The sequence below is a fragment of the Cololabis saira genome, chromosome 14 (assembly GCF_033807715.1).
Source record: "Cololabis saira isolate AMF1-May2022 chromosome 14, fColSai1.1, whole genome shotgun sequence".
Lineage (NCBI taxonomy): Eukaryota > Metazoa > Chordata > Actinopteri > Beloniformes > Belonidae > Cololabis > Cololabis saira.
The window spans coordinates 35,992,942-36,006,741 of record NC_084600.1 but is presented as its reverse complement, the minus strand read 5'-3'; the positions used below and the strand labels follow the sequence as shown (position 1 = coordinate 36,006,741).

Genomic DNA, 13,800 nt, shown 5'->3' with positions numbered 1-13,800 from the left:
TTCTTTTCTTTCATATATATACAAAAACATATAGTGTATTATGTAATTTTTTTTTCTTCTTCAAAACTAAAAAGGTGCAGTGACAGGACAATATAGTTCCACTGAAGTTTCAAGTTTTATACACAAGAGTTTTTAACCAACAGGTCAACACTGGGAACGGCAATATTTAAATAACAAATGGAAGATATATAGATCAATGTATATGCTTTTACATAAATAGAGAAAAAAAAGATAATTTACAGAATTATTCACCCAATGCATTTATTGGATTCTGCTTAATGCCTATTGATGCCATGTTTGCGCAAAGACTGCACTTGCAATCTGTACAACCGCCGCACAAAGGGCGGAACTAAATGCTCAGCTCAAGTCTGACCTCTGGTGAAAATCTTCCACCACTGCATCAGGTTTAATGGGCATTCGTCCAAAGTGGGCAGGACACAAAAACAGTACGACTCTGTACAGACATGTGGGATTTATTTTGGACCCTTGTTTATTTCAGAATTATAATTTATTATTAAAAATCTATACTTTTCAAAGAGGCGTGGTCAGAATTGGACATTTTCCTCCCAGTACTGATATACAGTCGGTTTTATAAACGAAGTGCCAGCTGCACGACCTTTCCAGGCAGAATGGAAGATTTAAATGAATACATCTAAACTACTATATCTTTTGGTTTCCATATTTTCCATGTTGGCTCACTGTCGTGATTGTGGCTTAGAGACATTTGAATAAACCACAGCCATCATCCGCTCCACCTGTGCTTTTGCGAGTATCTATAAGCCATGAATGTCATCTGAATTTATCAGTCAATTATTGACTTATCGGTCAATAATATTTTGCACAAGAGGGTCTGGGAGTACAAGTCCCTGAGCTGATAAATGTTTTGAAACGCTTATTTTGATTGAAGTTTGTTCCACAAGATGTTAGTGGTCCTGAAATCCTTCCATTCATCCATTATTTATAGGCTTACCCACTTCTTATAGTCAGACCTGGTGTTTTAATGCGCGTTCTGTTCAGTCGGCAGCTAACTAAATCAAAAAGGGGAAGAAAATCTAGCTAAAACTTTGATTTCAACAAACAGTATCATAAAATATTCACCTCTGGGGGCCACGGTGGTGCAGCTGGTAGTGCAGCCGTCTCACAGCAAGCAGCTTTTCAAACAAATGATGCTATATTTGTCCTGTTGATAATTAATGAAAATGCTCAATAATATAAGTAATATAGGAAGAATCGATTACAAAAAATGAAATAAAAAAAATATTTAACAAGTCATTTTAAATGTTCACTATGCCACAAACTAAATTCAGTTTTTCATTGTCCCTTACTGAATTTTTGAGAAAGGTAAAAAAAACAACACGCCAGTAAAAACTGCTATGTGTTTTTCCCTAAAGGATTTGGCTGCTTTTATAGCCTATAATTTTTCTAATGAAAAACTACTGTACTGTACTATAAAAAACTTAGCGTTAAAGCACCAACGATTTAAAGCACGTCAGCACTCGGTTTGCCCTCTTAGTATAATGATGGGCGGAACGATCCAAATACCGATAATATCGATACCAGTGGCGTAACATCATGGTGATATGCCCTGGTGCAAATATGTTTTTTTGTGCCCCCACCCTTGCCCTAAACAAAAGGGCACAGCGCATGCACACACACATGCACAGCCACTATAGAGAACTGCTATTGTTGCCATGTAGGCTAATGTTGTGACTGACCACACTCCCCCCCAGGGGAAGTCTCCTCCTGGCCGCGCGGCGGTCGGGTCAATGTTTCATTTATGGAGTTGGCTTGACGCGGCTTGCACTACTGGTATTTACGCCTGTGATCGATACCAACATTGGAATTGAACAGCGTAATGAGATTGATATTTAAGTTTTAGTTCAGCGACCTCATCAAAGCCAAAGTGGTCTGCATCTACCGTTGTTTTCGGGTCTCGCTCCAGTCACAGCGCACCAGCACCCTTTGCTCTTCCTCATAGACTAAAGCCATTGAGTCAAGTGACCCAGTGGTTTTTGAAGACCGGTTTTGATGCCTGTGTTTCTTTGTGTGGGGCGCAGCCATGTTGCTGGGAGGCCCAACTGATGAAGGAAATAAGGAGACTGAGAAAAAGGAGAGCACAAATGTTAACGATGGCCTTTTGTGCAGAAGTGGTTGACCTAGAAACTAGGTATGTGTTGATGTGGTGTGAACCAGCAGTGGTGAGATCGCGACGTGAGGGTCTTCACTGACACAGAGTTCATCCATAACTTGAGGATGTCGAGGAAGACTTTTGAACATATCTGTCAGCGCCTCTCTTCTAGACTTTCAAGGAAAAACACTCATCTCCTGTGACCTCAAAGTCGGTGGAAATGTGACTTGACCGTTCTGACTGCGGACCCTTCACACAGATCGGATATGTATCTGATTTAGGACCACATATGAGAGTAGCCTACAGGTGAAGGTCGGAACATTAGAAAATGGTGTAAAAGTTAATTTATTTCAATAATTCAACTTAAAAGGTGAAACTAATATATTACATAGTCTCATTACATGCAAAGCAAAATGTGTTAAGCCTTTATTTGTTATAATTTTGATGATTGAATTGTTTATTGATTTCATAATATAGAGATTTTTTTATTTGGGGTTTTCATAAACTGTGAGCCATAATCACCAAAATTATAACAAATAAAGGCTTGCATGTAGTGGGAAATAGTCAAGTCAAGTCAACTTTATTATAAAGCACTTTAAAAACACCAACATGGTCCAAAGTGCTGGACAGGCAAATGAAAGACAAAACACCATAAAACACAAGGCACATAAATAAAACAATCATGATAAGTTAAGTGAATAAAAAGGATAGAATATAAGATAAAATAATAAAATAAAGAATAAAGGGATAAAATAAACTCAACTGTCTTGCTAGGTGTTAAAAGCCAAGGAGAAAAGGTGGGTTTTGAGAAGATATTTAAAAACAGACAGAGAGGAGGCCTGTTTGATTTGCTGAGGCAGGTTTTTCCAAAGTTTTGGAGCTGCAACAGCGAAGTTGTTTCACCTTTAGTTGAATTTACTACCAATGAAGTTTTTGCAATATATTCAAATCTTCCGACCTTCACCTGTATATTATGACGTCAGTTAATTAGAGCATGATATATGCAAATTTGTAAACGCAAATTTTAATTCCCAATTACGTAACAATTCCGTATTTCAAAGGATGAGTGGCAACCCTACCGCTATCTCTTGTACCCAGTACTGGAGTTGAGGGGGCATCAGGGGGGATGGCATCCCCCTTGAAGTAAAAATGGTCAAAATCATCCCCCCTGTAAAACTGCCATCCCCCCTTTCCATCCCTTATGTCATTTCATCAATGAATGTGGTTTTGTTGCTATTTCCACATTTAGAGTCATCACCAGAAAAATAACTTATTTGAAAATTTTCACCTGTTTCAAGTAAATTTTCACTTGAAATAAGTAGGAAAATCTGCCAGTGGGACAAGATTTATCTTCTTATTACAAGCAAACAAATCTTGTTCCACTGGCAGATTTTTCTACTTATTTTAAGTGAAAATCTACTTGAAACAGGTGAAAATTGTTGATTTTTCCAGTGATGAGTCTTGTTTTAAGTGTAATGAGATTTTTTTTACTAAAATGAGACATTTTAACTAGAAATAAGACAAATATTCTTGTTAGGATTTTGAGTTTTTGCAGTGATCCATTTTACTTATCCTGTGAAGGACAGAGTCATATTGATAAGTTCAGAAAAGTGTTTTTTATTGTTGTGTTTTGATGTATTTGATGTAAGCCCAGTGGATATTTAAAGCTTACAGAAAGCTGCATTTAACTGCTGCTATGTCATTCCTGCAGTATTTCTGCAGGTGTTTTGGTCAGTGCTATTATTTGTAATTTATTATATTATTTGTAATCAGCACAAATCATCTGTCCCCATATGATAAAATCCACCATCCCCCGATTTTTTTTTACAACTCGAGTACTGCTTGTACCTTTACAACTATTTACAAATTACCTTTGATGGATGTGTAATGTACGAAGTTCATTGACCTGTGACTCTGGTTGATACATAATTTCACACATAAAAAAATTGTCGCCCCATAAACATTGGACACTTTCGACCGCCACGGTTTGTCCAGCGCAGGGATCAGCAACCCGCGGCTCTAGAGCCGCATGCGGCTCTTTAGCGCCCCCTAGTGGCTCCTAGAGCTTTTTCAAAAATGTTTGACCTTTTTTTCCTTTTTTCTTCCTTTTTACTTTCCTTTTTAATCTCGATGTTTTACGACGGAGTATTAGGGCCAAACTAAGACAAAAAAAAATTGGAAATTACGAGAATAAAGTCGTAAAATTACAAGAATAAAGTCATAGCCTAAAGTTACGAGAATAAAGTCGTAATATTACGACTTTATTCTCGCAACAATATGACTTTAATCTTGTAATTTTACGACTTTATTCTCGTAATATTACGACTTTATTCTCGTAATATTACGACATTATTCTCATAATATTACGACTTTATTCTCGCAACATTAGGCTATGACTTTATTCTTGTAATTTTACGACTTTATTCTCGTAATATTACGACTTTATTCTCGTAATATTACAAATTTATTCTCGCAACATTAGGCTATGACTTTATTCTCGTAATTTTACGAGTTTGTTCTCGTAATATTACGACTTTATTCTTGTAATTTTACGACTTTATTCTCGTAATTTCCCATTTTTTTTTTAGTTTGGCCCAAATACTCTGTCTTAATGTTTGGACTTTTTTGCTCGACTTTTTTCTCGACATTTTGACTTTTTTCTCAACATTTCGACTTCTTTCTCAACATTTCGACTTTTTTCTCAAGATTGTACTTCAACATTAATCTCGACATTTCGACTTCTTTCTCAACATTTCGACTTTTTTCTCGAGATTGTACTTCAACATTAACCTTGACAATTTGACTTTTTTCTCGACATTTCCACTTTTCTCGAAGTGCATAATAATTCCCCCAGTTATAACTAATTTGAAGCATGTGTTGCCTTTATTCTAAGGCTTATACAAGACATTTCATTTTTTTGCGGCTCCAGACATATTTGTTTTTTGTGTTTTTGGTCCAATTATGGACACTCTTAACGTTTTGGGTTGCCGACCCCTAGTCCAGCGTGAAGGATCAGGTGTTATGACCTGGAGCCGCACGTGTTCCCGGCGGCCCGAGCCCTCTCAGGTGCGCGCCTCGCCGCCGCGTCGCTGTGTATTGTGGGAGTGGAGACTCTGACCAGCAGCTGCAGCTCCAGCAGCACTGACGCTTCCGCGGCCGCTTCGTGAGTAACCCCCCCGTGTCCGTGCACCCCCGTCCCGCGTCGACCTCGGTCAACCTTCCCCCGGGTCCAGTATCTCCCGGTGCAGAGAACCGGAGCCGCTGACGGGGGTGTTTTTGTCGCTGGTCCGGTGCTGGAGGCCGAGCCGCCGAGCCGGGGCTGACAGCCGCGCAGGGCGGGGAGGAGGAGCCGGCGCAGCGGCCGCTCCGCCGCCGCGCTCCCGGGGAGATCTCCGGCTGAAACCGCGCTGGATGCATGAGAAAAACACCCTCAAAAACGACCTGACAGTTGAATAATGGCGGGGGATTGGGTCGTGTGTGCTGGTTCTGAGTGCAGTAACCCGTGCCAGTCATCCGGGGGTCTGACATGCGGAAATAGTCGGGAGATCGCGGGGAGAAATGCGGGGAGAAATGCCGCTGCTCGCGGTTAAAGCCGCCGCACCGGCCGGAGAAGGGGAGAAACGCCGCGGTTGTTTCTCACCAAATCAAAGCTGTAACCTCCACCGCCAACATTACAGTGATGTGATGTTTGCAGAATGGACAGTAAAAGCGGGGAAAGCGTGGCCTGTTTATGCTGGAGCTCATTGATTACCAATGACACACAGCTAATTGGCGTCTGCAGCAGCTGGTGCAGTTGCATTGATTCCAGTTACAGTAATGATTTCATTTCATGGAAGTATTTACAGGGTTTACCTGTTATTGTTGCACATTTATCCCCCAATGCCACATCCAGATGTTTACTTATGATTATGCATGTTTGATTATGACTGACCACAGGGGTGCAGATCCGATGTCAGGATTGGGGGGCACCAACGTGAATATGCAACTCAAGTGTTGGGGTAGTTACTCAAAAAAAGTAATCCATTACAAATTACTAGTTACTTTTTAAAAAGTAATCCCTTACACTACTTAGTTACTGGTTGCTGAAAGTAACTAGTTACATTACTAGTTACATTACTTTTGGATTACTCCGCAAAATCACCTGAGCTGCACCATAACTCGATTGCCAATGAACAACATATACAGGACTGTCAGAAAACTAGAATATTGTGATTTTCTGTAATGCAATTACAAAAACAAAAATGTCATACATTCTGGATTCAGAATCAGAATCAGCTTTATTGGCCAGGTTCGAACATTGTCCAACAAGGAATTTGACTCCGGTAGTTTCGCTCTCTATGGTATTAAAGGTGAACAATAGACAAATGAACAATAGACAAATGTGGAATTTCTATGTACAAAGATTATAAACATTTTAAGGTGCAGCAGTTTGAGGTAGTGAGAATAAGTATGACCTATTTACAATTTCTACAGACAAGAATTATGCAAAAAATACAAGATAAAAAAATAAAAATTGTACAAAAGAATTCATTACAAATCAACTGAAATATTGAAAGCCTTTTATTATTTTAATATTGCTGATCATGGCTTACAGCTTAAGAAAAACTCAAATATCCTATCTCAAAAAATTTGAATATTCTGGGAATCTTAATCTTAAACTGTAAGCCATAATCAGCAATATTAAAATAATAAAAGGCTTGCAATATTTCAGTTGATTTGTAATGAATCCAGAATGTATGACATTTTTGTTTTTTTTAATTGCATAACAGAAAATAAAGAACTTTATCACAATATTCTAATTTTCTGAGACAGTCCTGTAGTTGGAACCTTATTACTGCAGTGCCCAGATCAGCACCAGAAGTCCTGTAAAATCCCGTAAGATCACGTAAAATCCCGTCAAATCCCGTAAAATCACGTTAAAGGCTGATTTATGGTTCTGCGTTACACCAACGCAGAACTTATGGCGTAGGGTACGCGGCAACGCGCACCGTACGGTGTGCGTCGCCGCATACCCTACGCCGTAGGCTCTGCGTCGATTTAACGACGAGCGCTAAGCGAATGTAATCTCGTTACAGTAACGCGTTACTTTGTAAAGCGTTACACCCAACACTGTGCAACTCATACCATCCCATAATGGGTAAAGGCTCGCCAAAAAATACTGCATGGGGAATCATTTATTGTGCTTACCTTTCTTGTTTATTTGTCCTAAACAGCCAACAGTGTGTGTCACTGCTTACTTAACGTAAGTTACGGATGTAACTATGGTTCTGTGAATTCCTGGATGACTGCCAGTGGCAGTAAACAGAGTGGATATGTCTCCTCGCGCTTCGCGCAGGTTGAGATTTAATAACAACAGTGTCACGTGAGTGACGTGTAGGCTACCTGTGCGTCTATAAATACCGCCCGGTAGACTACATCCGGCCTCCCAGAATCTTCTCGCAGGAAGTTCGGAGTGACCGGTGTGACTGGCAGTCATCCAGGAATTCACAGAACCATAGTTACATCCGTAACTTACGTTCTGTTTCATTCCTTCCAGACTGCCAGTGGCAGTAAACAGAGTGGATGACTCATACCAGCACTGTCACGAGGAACAACACCCACCTAGTGGTCAGCCGCAGAAGCCAAAGGCAGAACGGCCGAAGCCAGCGTGGACCCAGAGGCCACGTTAAGGCGATAGAACCTGGAGAAGGTGCACGGCACCGTCCAGGATGCCGCTGCACAGATCTCAGACAACGGTACCCCTCTCATTGCCGCCCAGGAAGTGGCCACACCCCTGGTGGAATGACAGACAACGCCTGAAGGGGCAGGTCTACCTGCCACGTCATAAGCCTGTTTGATTGCTTCAACAATCCAGTGGGAGAGACGTTGCTTCGACAGGGCACGGCCCTTGTGCGCCCCCCTGTAGCACACAAACAACTGCTCAGAGCGTCGAAAGCTCTGTGTTGCCTGAAGGTAGAGCCGCAACGCCCGGACTGGGCACAGCAAATTAGCCCGCTCCTCCAGCCGGGACTCAAACGGGGGAGGATGGTATGCTGCCAACTCTATGGCCTGATTGGCATGGTCAGGGGGTAACACCTTTGGCAGGAAAGCGACATTTGGCCACAGGGTCACTCCTGAGCTGTCTGCCTTCCACCGAAGGCACGTAGGACTGACTAAAAGGGCGTGGAGCTCGCTCACACGCTTGGCAGACGTAACAGCCAACAGAAAGGCGGTCTTCCATGACGTCGTCCTCAAGGACCCCCCTGCCATAGGCTCAAAGGGTGCCTCGCCCAAGGCCTGCAGGACCAGCGGCAGGTCCCATGTTGCTGCACGCTGCACTCTGGGGGGGCGCAGTCTCCTGGCACCCCGCAGAAACTGTGCCACCCAGTAATGCACACCAACTGGTCTACCATCGATGTGGCCATGGTGGACAGAAATAGCCGCTACGTGCACCTTCAAGGTCGAGGCCGCCCGGCCCGCCTCAAACAGATACTGCAGGTACCGCAGTACAATTTGTAACGGACAGGAGATTGGATCAAAACCCCCGTCCCTGCACCAGGAGGAGAAAGCGGCCCAGCAATGCGAATACACCCTTCTTGTGGAAGGAGCTCTAGCATTCTGCAAGGTCTCACATACCGAGGGCTCAAGGTGCGTCAAGAATGACCCTTCCCTCTCAACGGCCAGGCCCAGAGTTGAAGGAGGCTCGGAGAGGGATGCCATACCTCCCCGCCCAGCTGGGACAGGAGGTCCGACCGTACTGGGAGCTGCCAAGGCTCCCCGTCCAACAGGCTGAGGAGCGTGGAGAACCAAATCCTCGAGGGCCACTTGGGCGCCACCAGGAGGACCCTGTGACCCGATAATCTCACCCTGTGAAGCGTGGGCATCACCAGGGGAATCGGAGGGAACGCATAAAGGAGGCCTCTCGGCCAAGTGTTGGCGAGAGCGTCCATCCCGAGCGGGGCACTGGTCTCTGCCAAGGAGAACCACAGTGGACAATGAGTCGTACACTCCGAGGCGAACAGATCCACACGGGCTTCCCCGTATCGATCCCAAATCATTCGCACCACCTGGGGGTGCAACCGCCAGTCCCCTGGGGGCAGCTGCCGGCGTGAGAGGGAATCCGCCACCACGTTGGCTCTGCCAGGGAGGTGCATTGCCCTCAAGGAGGCCAATTGAGGATGAGCCCACATCCACAACCTCCGGGCCTCGTTCAGGGAGTCCAGCGACCTGGTTCCCCCCTGGTGGTTGACATGAAACACTCTCGAAGTGTTGTCTGTCCGGACGAGGACATGCTTGCCCCTGAGAAAGGGCAAGAAGTGCCTCAGCGCCAAGTAGACAGTCCGGAGTTCTAGGACATTGATGTGCCGTCCCCGCCACAGAGGGCCCCAAACCCCCTGGACTGACCTCTTCTGCCATACCGCACCCCAACCCTGAGGTGAGGCATCTGTTGTCACCACCTCTCGCCTCGAAGGGACTGAGCCGAGAGGAACACCGTGCAATAGAAAGGTGCTGTCCCGCCACCGGTGGAGATGAATAAGGCACTGGTGCGTAACCTTGACCTTGACCCACCTGTGAAGGCGAGGGTCCATCTGGAGGCTGTTGAACCACATCTGCAGGGGGCGCAGGTGCAGCAGCCCCAGAGGTGTCACAGCCGAGGCCGCCGACAGCATCCCCAGCAGACGGAGCCATGCGTGGACGGGCAACCTCATCCCGAGGCGGAAGGACCGCAGCAGGTCCTGAATCCGCTCTGCCCGCTCTGCAGTAAGGCGTGTCTGCATCGATACGGAATCGAGAGACAGGCCGATGAAGGTGGTCTGCTGCGTAGGACGCAACAAGCTCTTCTCCCAATTTACCGACATGCCCAGAGCCTCGATATGTGTGAGGACCATGGATGTCATCAGCTCTGCCTCCTGGAGCGAGGGGGCGCATATAAGCCAGTCGTCCAGATATGGGAGAATCTTTACTCCCGACAGGCATAGCGATGTCAAGGCCGCCCTCATGCATCTGGTGAAGATGCGAGGAGCCAGGGACAGGCCGAAAGGCAGGACGGTGAACTGGTAGGCGTGGCCTTGAAAGGCAAAACTGAGAAACCGTCTGTGGTCTGGGTGTATTGGGACGTGAAAGTAGGCGTCCTTGAGGTCTATGGAGGTGAACCACTCCCCTGGAGTGACAGATTGAAGGACGTCGCGTGTACGCAGCATCCGAAATGGGAGGACCTTCAGGTACTGGTTCAGACCCCGAAGGTCCAGCACAGGCCGAAAAGAAGTGTCTTTCTTCGGAATGAGGAAGTATGTTGAGTAAAACCCACAGCTCTGTGTATGTGGGTGAACTCTTGTGATGGCCTTTTTGTCCAAGAGTTTGGCTATCTCCTGTGACAAACACAGGGCCCTCCCGCGGTCTCTGACCGAGGTTTCCCTGACCCCGGAGGGTGGTGGGGGCCGGCGGCGGAACTGCAACCTGTAGCCCTGGGACAGTGTTTTCAAAACCCATACATCTGGAGAATGGGCTGCCCAATAGGCCAGGTGCTGATGTGAAAACCTGCCCACCGCCGGCCCGAGGCCCTCATAGAGTGCCTCGAGGATTATTTGGGGGTTTGGGGGGACGCTGGTGTTGCCCCTGCACCCGCTGAGACCGGCGAGGTGGAGGGTGTGCGCCCCTGGGCAGACGCCCACCACCCCCAGCAACCCGGCTGTGCTGCCAGGGCTGCGGAGGGGGGCTCGGGGAATGTGAGCGGCGCAGGTCTTGTGCGCCCCGTCTCCTGGAGTGCTGAGCTGGGGGTCCCATGCTCGCACTCCGACGACCCCAGGCCTCTGATGCCTGACCCGACTGCTTCCTGCGCTCCAACGCCTGTTCTGCCTCTGGCCCAAACAACTGGCCCGGCACTACCGGAAGCTTCCGTAGCGTCTGCCTGCAATCATCAGACATGGGTGCCTGCGCCAGCCACACCTGACGCCGCGTCACCACCAGGGTGGACATCAGGCGGCCAAGCTCTCTGGTCATCAGCCCGAAGGCTTGGAGCGCAGCGTCGTTAGTGTCACCCAACTCCCCGCCCTCATGCTCCGACTGCAACATCTGGGACTGGGCGAGGATGAGCACGGAGAGGGAGTTCCCAATGCGAGCCATGCGGCCTGCCGCATCATAAGCCGTCGAGAGAAGGCTATCCGTTACCCGGCACTGAGGCCTAGGACAGCGGGCCTTATCTTTGAGCGCCTCATCTGGTGAAAGGACCAGTGAGGCGATACACGGGTCCACGGGAGGCATGTGAACCAGGCCATGTTGCTCCGCCTGGCGCATGGAGGCCAAAGTCCTCGCATCCTTGCCATGGTAGGCAAACGCCTTTGGATCTGCCCAGCAGCGCCGCAGCTCCTGCAAAAAAGCAGGCGAGGGTGGGACATCAAAGGGCGGGGCTACAGGACTCCGGCGAAAGAATGGGTTGCTCGCCGGTTGGGCAGCGGGCGCATCATCCAGCCCGACCTTAGCCAGGGCCGCACGCAGTGTTGCCTGCAAAGGGCAGGGGCCCTCTCCCAGCTCAGTGCTCCCAGAGCTCCTGAGGGATGTCTCCGAGCCAGCCTCTGCCTGTATGCTAGCTGGGTCAACCACCAGACACGGCAGCTCAGGGGAGGGATACTCGCCAGAGCCAAACACACTGTCACGGCCTTGAAACATGGAGTTTGAAGCCCTGGTAGACATAGCATCGTCTCCACAATCTGACTCCCAGGGGACCGCCAGAGGTGGGGAGGGCAGAGCCCGCTCCCTCACTAAGGCCTTAAGCTGCTCCAGTTCAGCCCATAAATCCTCCATCTCACTGCGTGAGGGAGCATCCTTCGCCTTCTTCTGCGTAGGGCCACTGCGCTCGTCATGGGGCCCCGCTCTGCGCTTGTCCCGGTGCTTTTTGCGGGAACCTGCACTGACATGAGCGGGCCCAGAGGGTGGGAGGTCGCTCCTAAAGAGGAGGCCTTCCACCTGACGCAGCCGGTCCTCTCTCACCGAGAGCGGCAAAATGCTGCAGTTGATGCAGGGGTCGGAGAGGGCCTCCCTCAGGTGCCCCACCCCCAGACACTGGGGGCACAATTCATGGCCATCCTCTACCAACAGTAGAGTGCCACACGATGTACAAGCCATCATCGCTTCCTCCAAAAAATAAAAGGGTCAAGTTAGGAAATCTGGGCGAGAACCGAGACTCGATCAGAACATCTAACAGACCCCTCACACCACTGTTCTTAATCCAAACAATTCAGTGTGGAGCCAGGCAATCCAAGCGAGAACTGTGGCCGCCACAGAACGCGTCCGGAACCTCTGGACTAGCTTTTTTTTTTTTTTTTTTTTTTAATATATATATATATATATTTTTTTTTTAAATTTATATATATATATATTTTTTTTTTAAAGCTTAAGTAAAAAATACTTACCAAGCCAGGCTAGGAACCAACAGACGAGAGCAGTGGGCGGACCACTGAACGCGGCTGGGACATCTAGCATGTGGAGGAATCAGCTCAGCACAAACAATTCAAGACCGTTTGTGTGGCTGGGGAGCGAGCCAGCCCGACACACGGGGGCTCGGATCCTCCCGATGGAGAAAGGGAGAGGTAAGATGGCTTGACAGCCACAGCCTTAGAGGGCACAACGTGCGCTCCGACCAAGAGTCACAGGCAGGCTGTCAAACACCACCAACCAGAGTTGAGCTTACCTCCCCGAACCTGCAGAAAATATAGATCCGAAACACGGATCTACGGAGCGATTAACCAGCGATGTACGTCAGGTTAACAGCGAGAAGATTCAAGAGGCCGGATGTAGTCTACCGGGCGGTATTTATAGACGCACAGGTAGCCTACACGTCACTCACGTGACACTGCGCGGAGCGCGAGGAGACATATCCACTCTGTTTACTGCCACTGGCAGTCTGGAAGTAATGAAACAGAACTGTTATATTCGTAACTCATAATTTTAAGGGTTTTGGGCATGTAGTGTCTACTCATCTCAAATTCTTCTCACCATCTTCCTTTTATCCTGTGGGACTACTTTATGCACGATCACATGATATATGGATGAAATATGGAGCCCTAAACAAGTTGTTTAAACTAGGCGATCATGTTTTAACACAGTTATGGTAAACAGTTCTAAAAAAAAAAAAAAGGACCCATTGCTTTCATTCTGTACACCTCAAAACGCACCGTGGATGTATTATTCTTTTAGAAATATATTTTTAATAAATATTCTACATATTCAACCTTTAAGTCTGAAAATACATTTGTTCAATTTTGAATAATTTAGGGTATTTTTATTGGGGGGGGCAATTGTTTTTCAGAAATTGGGGGGGACATGTCCCCCCCGTCCCCCCCGGGATCTGCACCCATGCGTGTTATTGTTGCACATTTAGCCCCCAATGCCACATCCAGATGTTTACTTTTGATTATGCATGATTAATTATGACTGACCATTCCTTTGATATCAGGATGAGACGGGCATCAGTCATGAATTAAACATTTGCTTGCAGAAGTGGTCTTATGATAATCAGGGTCTTCCAGCTGTGGGATTATTATGCTGCTCTTTAGTGTGAGGGTAAAATTATTAATGTGAATCTTGAGTAATCCCACCAAATATTAATGGGAGTCACGTGGCAGAGCAGAACGTGTGTTATTTCACTCACCTTGGGCCCATGAATAAACAACCTTTTGTTTTTACTCATTGTCTCC

General features: G+C 46.9%; 2 protein-coding genes across 3 annotated transcripts in view; one reads left to right on the top strand and one right to left on the bottom strand.

The window, feature by feature from the left end:
- Nucleotides 1-5,175: 5,175 nt before the first annotated feature.
- LOC133460054 (core histone macro-H2A.1) overlaps nt 5,176-13,800 on the top strand; it is a 32,472-nt gene continuing 23,847 nt past the window's right edge. For both annotated transcript variants that reach the window (XM_061740558.1, XM_061740557.1), the window contains exon 1: nt 5,176-5,291. The gene's annotated coding sequence lies outside the window, so the exon portion shown is untranslated. The remainder of the gene's footprint in view (nt 5,292-13,800) is intronic.
- On the bottom strand, nt 8,668-12,229 carry LOC133459375 (uncharacterized). Its single transcript, XM_061739267.1, has 2 exons — nt 10,681-12,229; nt 8,668-10,601 (listed from the first exon to the last, which is right to left on the bottom strand). Exons 1-2 carry the CDS (start codon nt 12,227-12,229, stop codon nt 8,761-8,763), a joined length of 3,390 nt encoding a protein of 1,129 aa, XP_061595251.1. The 3' UTR covers nt 8,668-8,760.